The sequence below is a fragment of the Cynoglossus semilaevis genome, chromosome 4 (assembly GCF_000523025.1).
Source record: "Cynoglossus semilaevis isolate Cse_v1.0 chromosome 4, Cse_v1.0, whole genome shotgun sequence".
Lineage (NCBI taxonomy): Eukaryota > Metazoa > Chordata > Actinopteri > Pleuronectiformes > Cynoglossidae > Cynoglossus > Cynoglossus semilaevis.
In genome coordinates this window covers 17626950-17634273 of record NC_024310.1, presented here as the reverse complement: position 1 = coordinate 17634273, position 7324 = coordinate 17626950, and the positions used below count along the sequence as shown (strand labels likewise).

At 40.8% G+C, this 7324-nt stretch overlaps 1 protein-coding gene across 1 annotated transcript in view; it reads right to left on the bottom strand.

Moving 5' to 3' along the window:
- Positions 1 to 888: 888 nt before the first annotated feature.
- Positions 889 to 7324, bottom strand: part of rsrc1 (arginine/serine-rich coiled-coil 1) — a 93694-nt gene continuing 87258 nt past the window's right edge. Inside the window, exons 8-10 of the mRNA XM_008309742.3 lie at positions 4975 to 5081; positions 2928 to 3035; positions 889 to 1282 (exon numbers count right to left, since the gene is read on the bottom strand). Of these exons, the coding sequence (XP_008307964.1) occupies positions 1190 to 1282; positions 2928 to 3035; positions 4975 to 5081 (308 nt within the window). The 3' untranslated portion in view covers positions 889 to 1189. The remainder of the gene's footprint in view (positions 1283 to 2927; positions 3036 to 4974; positions 5082 to 7324) is intronic.

Here is a 7324-nt window from a genome sequence, read left to right as displayed (position 1 = left end):
AAAGAATATTCCGTGTTTAGGCTCCACAGGTGTACCAGCCGCTGATCGGATACACTAACGTTTCTGTGAAGAATCCAAACACCATTTAGCTGTGGTGGACATTGACCACGTGACAAGAATCCCAGCCCTTCATTGGCTGGCTATTCGGAGCCTCCACCAGGGGCTGGAGTGTCTGTTGTGAGTGTGGCTGCTAAGGCAACGGCTTCTGGAGCGTGGAAACATGGAACAGCTTTACTACAACTTTAGAAACATCAGTTAACAAATACAAATGAACAACAGATAAATAATGTTTTGTTGTTTTAGCTTTGTCCACATTTGGTCCCAGAATCTCTTCGTATATCTGACAGTTCATTTAAATATTCTATGCAACTGAAGTGTTGCATTGTAACGTTTGAATATCGACCCAAAGAAGTCATTAAAGTCTTAAATGACTGATTATGGTTAGAATTATTGCTTTTATGAACTTGAATAAGTATTTGGTCTAAGTTGCATGTTAAGTGGAAAACATATAGCGGGCCTGACACTGTTGGAGTTGTACTCATGTACATGTTTAAGGCTGCGCCACAAATAGGATGAAGCGTTCTCCACCTCAAATCCAGGCTCAAACTGTGACACAACATGGAATACATATAAATCAGTGAACAGTATGTTTATTAAAGAAGTTCATAGCAGGTGACAAGACGTTTACTCCAGGTTTCAGTACCAAAATAGAGAGATATAAGGTTTCCTCTGAGTGAGTCAGACGGCTTCAGTAAGGTTCGGTATAGAAGGCTGACTCACTCATCTGCTCGTGGCCTGCTCTATAAAGATAGCAAGTGTCAAGTTTATCTCCATGAAACAAACACTCATAAACACACAAACTGTCTCCACTCAAGAAAAACAAAAAAATAAATAAATCAAACTGAGCTTTATTCGGGCAACTTCATAATACAACAATCTGTCAATTGTTTTCTAACATCACATTTTATCACAGCTATCAAATGGAGGTGAAATAAATCAGAACGTTCAATGCAAGTACACCAGCACATAAAATGATAACAAACACACCCCAGGCTCAAAAGTGATCTCTGGTTTTCATCAGAACAGGTGAGACAATTTAGTAGAAGGTGAACAGAGAGATTTGAGGATGGTGGTGAAAAGTTAGGTTGAAAATGTTCAGAATCCTAAGTATTTTTTGGTGTTGTATGTTTCAGGACACAGGACTTCCCATGAGCCTCTCCTGTCGCAGTGACACTAGTCGGTTGAGCCACAGCTCCTCTGCCTTCTCTTTGTCCATATACAGCTGTAAAATAACAGAGAGACGCCTTGTTAGTCAGCAGACAGTTGGATTAAGTTTGTTCATGTTAGAAATTCAATAAATTTTGTTGACCATGATCTCATTTAGAGGAAAATACACAACACAGCCGGCACCTGGCTGCAGAAACCACTGGACAGTTTCAGGCTGTGTTTACTCATATGCTATGTCTTCTTCAATGAGTTGATGTTTACTCTAATCTGAATGTTATTATTATTTACCAAATAAACTGCTTTCTGTCGAGGAAGATCTAACACTAATGACTGAGACACCAAACTCTCTTAAATTTGTTAAATTTGCTCTCTTAAACATAGTATATGCAGAGAAATTTGTGAATCTACGTCACTTTATCTTCTGGGAATCACACTAATTGTCCATGTCTGGTACGGTCTACTGAAGAACACCTGAGCACCTTCCGAACCCACTGAGCCTAAAATACATAAATGTGACTGCTTTTTCCAGTCACATTTATGTAACTCTTGGTGAGTGGGTGTAGAAGTGTGTCAGCCTGGTGACGGAGAAGCCCTACACATGTGACATGTATTCATAGCAGTACATCAGCAGCAGGGTTGATATTGGTTGTAAGGGGGGCGTGAAGCTGCTGCAGCAACTGTCTGATGAATGAAAGCATCTGTTTACCGGGAGGCGACATAATGACCATGAGGCCAAGAAACAGGGAGAAAATTGGAAGATTATTTCTGTGTTCTGCTGTCGTGTGTGTGTGTGTGTGTGTGTGTGTGGTTGGGAGATAATGTTGACACGCTGACTACGTGTGTACACTGTACATCTATGTGATGGTACGTGTGTATTATTATGCAGATTGTGCAGCAGCTCTGCTGACGACAATCCTTCATTCCTAAACTCTGCACACTCACAGCCGGCCCCGCGTGTTAACTGTGTGTTAGATTCAACACCGGTGAGTTTCTGTCTGTCGGCCCTGCGCTGGTGTCGTGGTGCTAATGAGGCTGCATGTGTGGGATGACAGTATCTGGGCCGGGCTAATGGGACTCATCTGTTCTAATTGAAAATGGAGCTGAAGCCCGTGCTAGTGCCCGCCTGGGGCATATTGCTGCCATACATCAGGCCTGTCGCAGAGAGTGTGTGTGTGTGTGCGCATCACAGCTGGGTGTGTATATGTGTTGGTGGGATATCTGCATACATCAGGACATAACTTAGTTTCCCAGTGGAGACAGATGACTGAGAAGCCCCAGGGAGCGTTATTAGAGTTTAAAGGTTTCCTTCTCGTTTTTCATGAGAGCCTGGGAGGAGGTGAAGTTAAAGAGGTTATAATCTGCCTGACTGCAGCCTCCTTTACAAGCACATGAAGGAGTGGTATGAACACTGGTGCTGGTGTTGGTAGATGCAGAGGTTATTTCGGGGTTTTTTTTATTTTATTTTAAGTTTTAAAAGTTTACCCACGGCTCAACTCAAGCAATCTTTGCAGTTATAAAAGCAAAAGGTACTGAGGATAATACTGACAGAAGATCCACTTGAGGATTAGGAGGTGTTTATTGCCTCAGGGGAGTTATGAAAAAAACGTTGTTTTTTTTTAGTTTAAAACCTCACAGCTATCTGGTGAGACGTGGAAGTAACTGTTAAAATCCTAAACTCCGTGACAATAAAAAGGACTCACATTGGGATGAGCGAGTGTGTCACTGTCGTTGTAGACTATGGACAGGGGCAGAGTGATGTCCTGAGGATCCACGCTCTCTGTCTCCTGTTTCACCACTGCAACCTCAATCTGGACATTAAAAAGACATTAAACAGAATTTAAAAAATCACTGCAAATCTATATACTCTGCACATTTGAAGTAAAACCCCTCAACCCTAGAAAAGTCCAGGTACATGACATCACCTGACTCTTGCTTTTAAACAATGTCAATGCAATCTTTATCTTGTCATGAAAAATAATTTTATATTATATATTATTTATTGATATAATTTATATTAATGTTTTTTATGCTGTTTAAATATATTTTACAGTGCAACTATACCTAATTTCTAATCAGAGAGACAGGAATGACTGCAAATGAATAAAAATAATCAGATGGTTCTTTCCTTTGATTTTATTAACTATGTAGTTTTTAATTTTAAATATTTTGAACTTAATAATACTAGAAAATATTGGGTAGTAAATATCTAACCCATGAGTATTTGAAAGGAATTAATTGCGTTCTAACACTTTCCACCAGGTGGCAGTAAATGACTAAAATTTGAGACACTTTCAAGTTCAGACAGAACTATGGCCTCCGTCTTTTATGTCAGCGTTTCACAACCTTTTATCAACCATTGGAAGAATCCCACGGCACAGCTTCGAACCAAATATGACAGCGAGTAGGAACCTTCTAGACTCCAGAAGGAACGTAGTCGACTCAGTTAAGGGGAAGGACTTAAAGCTTTGAATTAAGGGAAAAGTAATTTTCACTTCTTTCTTTCAGCAGGGTTGATATGAGAATATGATGTTATATAAACATGTGTTTGTAATTACAGCAGACTGAGTAGAGAACGTCTTTCAATAAAGATTAGATGTCATGGTTAAGTTTGTGCTGGAAGTTCAAACATACGTTTGAAAATAATTAATACCAATCTCTGCTGTAAGAGTACTGGTGTATAATGCAGTACCATGTAATCTGAAGATGTAGTATACTTTGATGCATGTAAGAAAAAGAAGTCCTAGAAGTGAGCCTTGATGAACCCCTTTGTTTCACAGAGTGAATCAGATTTGAAATCAAAGTGTCTCCAAATCTGTTAAAGTCCATTGAACTGATGAGGAAGATGAGCTATTGACGAAACATTTGTGGTCACACAGACACAGTGAATAAAGGTGTTGATACAAGTTTGTTTGTTTGGAGTACATTTGACCCCATGACCTGAGCAGAACTGTCAATCGCATAGTCATTAAACTGATCCCTAATAAAAATCTATGGTCCGTCTCGTTTCCCTGCAGCTGCACTAAGAGCTTCGTAAAGGCCAATATTTGGAAGTACATTCTTATTGAAATGGATAAGATTTTTAGGAGTATCTTAAATCTTGTTTTCAGATTCTGTGGAGCTGCTCCATCATTATTTGATCCAGTTTGTTACACAGACTGTGGACCTGCCACTGGCTCTGTTCTACTGCTGATCCAAAGTGGGAGGACAGAACTCACCGACTTCATTTGAAGTCATTTTTCTAGGGGGTAATAATGAGAAAATGCAGTGTTAAATCCGGCCACATGGGGACCGACACTTGTCAGACACTGTGGGGGAAAATCCTTCAGGTCCAAAGGTTCACTGTCACGTCTTTTGTTAGTTTTAAAAACAGCCATGAGCCTCTCATCCTTCAGAGAGGACAACATTTCAATAACAACTGCTGTGTTCTGTCTGCACCTGCACAACCGCAAGGGTAGAAAGAGATGGAGAGACAGGGAGAGGGGAACAGAAAGACAGAGAGGCAGGGAGGACGGCTGTAGCCTGCTGTGGCTTTTGTGTGGGTGCAGCCGCTTTGGAGGCGGCAAACACCGGAGCGTCTGATGAAACCATCTCAGGTTGGAACAAATGGCGCTGAATGAGGATGTTTGATTTGGTCTGGGCTGTCTCTGGACAGACGGCGCAGCGAGGCAAAGGGAAATTCAATAAAAGACAGATTGAAAAGATACAGAGAGAGTGAGGGGCAGGGGGAGAAAGAGAGACAGAACGCACCTTTATATCATCTCTGGATGATTTGAAAGCCTGAGGAACAAAGGAATCACTCTCGATGGCCTCGATGTCCTTTATCCTTCGCACTTGCTCCTCCAGAGAAGTTCCCTCTGAAACACATGTTACACAGACAGAGGGCTATGAACAAAAGCACGCACAGTACACACACACAGACACACACATGAACACACACACACAGAGGGTCAGTCGTCCCTTTGTCGTGTCCTGAAAACCACAGGATTTCATTTGGACTGGACTTAGTTGATTGAATGTTTCCCCTTCATAATTCTCTTTGACACCTTAAATATGAAAAATTTAATATTCTCCTGTTTTAATCTCTGCCCTGGTGGAAGAAGGGACTCGTCTTTAGCCAAGGGCATGAAGTTGGTACAAAGAGGAAGAAATACTAACAAGATAATATCCAGACAATGAATTACACTCAGATAATGCATTTTAAAAATAATCAGAGTATGAACGCAAACTCACTGCAATGGAATTTCATTACTGAGACGAAATGTGATTAAGTTTCAAACTGTTTTCATGTTTCACAAAGTATTTCTCTGCGGCTCGGGCACTCCAACAAAAAGACAGAGAGGGTTTCCAGTAAATTACTCTGGGATATAAACACATCAGGATTCTGCATATCAGATAACAACTCATTTCAAAAATTCAAGAGCAGTCGTTGTAGCGTAGGAGGACAAAAATAGGTGTGCCAGGAAAGTTAGCAAGGAGGAAAAAAAAAACAAAAAAAAAAAACAGTGCAGAGTCTGAATGCTCCCATTATTCTCAGGCTGTCAATCTTCCCACTGATCAGTCAATACTCATCCCTCTCTCCCCCATCCATCCGTCCTCTCCTGCACTCTCCCATCTCTCTATCTGTCAATCTAGCAGACATCCATGTTTCTCCGCTCCACCGTGGTAGGCTGTGTCATGAAAACAAGTGCACAAACAGCTACACACTGACACACACACACAGAAAAGCAGTACATAAAAAAAAAACTCCCACATTGACACGTGTTCGCAAAGTTTCATACCAAACGCACTGACGCCTCACATTCATCTGGAAAACCATAGAAGATATGAATGCACAGTCAAACGCACACATTTGTGTCTTTTAAGGTCCTTACACACCCAAAATGCCTTCCTTACACCCCATCTCCCCCACCCTAGCCTTAAATATGTCAAATCAATGCATAATACAAACTATAATCAATATCAGGGATTTGAAACCTCCAACACCATAAGAGACCTTTTTATTGTTTTAGCAGAAAATAAATTTACTAAAAATACTACAACAGACTTTTAGTAAAAGAAGTCAGTGACACTATGTTGTTTTGCTGTTTAAAAATAAGCTGAAATGTTGGTACAACTTAATTGTAAAAATCCCCAGTCAGTATTAGCAGATGGTGCAGAATGTTCTGCTGTAGACTAAAAAAAAGCAACGGTTGTTTTTGTTGGGAACAAATAGCTGAAAATTTGGTCCATTTACACACATTACATCAAATCTCACAGGGAGCCAAATGTGGCCCAAGAGCCATGGGTTGCACACACCCGTCCTAAACCTTCAAATTGTCAATAGTATTAGGAGGAACTGCCAAGTATCCTCAAAATTACTATTTATTTATTGAAGAAAATATACTTTAATATAGACGTGGCATTCACACAGAGAGAGTCAAACCTGCAACTGGAGCTAATAGCAGGAATTAATTCAATCCATTAGCAGCTACAAAGAGAGTGTCACAACAGATCTCCAGCGACTCAGTGTTTAATGAATAAATGAATATTTCTTTCTGCTTTTACGGCAACGCTCTTTCACACACACACACACACACACACACACACACACACACACACACACACTTGGAGTTCATAATAGCAATGAAACAAGTAGTGTTTTGGTTTAAATGCACAGCAGACTTGGACAACTGAGTGACGAGTGGAATAAAGTCTTCCTATATGACGGGCTCTCAGCTTGTCATCCTGTGGAGACGAGATGAAGCGAGCAGAGACGCATCACTGAGTGGCTCCAAAAATAGTCATTACCTCTCGCTCAACTGGCTGATGACGCCCAGAGGAGAACCTTCAAGGCCTTGACTCCAGATTCTAAAACCACCTTTAAAATGGCCAACAATCCATTTATTACAATAATTATTCACTTTTATACCTCCTTGTTGTGCTTTGAGTGTGACTGGTCATTTAAAAAATCAACTCAATGACACACACACACACACAGCCTTCCCGCCCGGTGTCTCCTCTGCAGGCCTTGTGTGTTCCAGGCCTGTCAGTGTGCGTTGCAGGAAGCCATTAAGAGCTCAGAGTTTTTGACAAACACATTATTGGTAGATAAAATGAC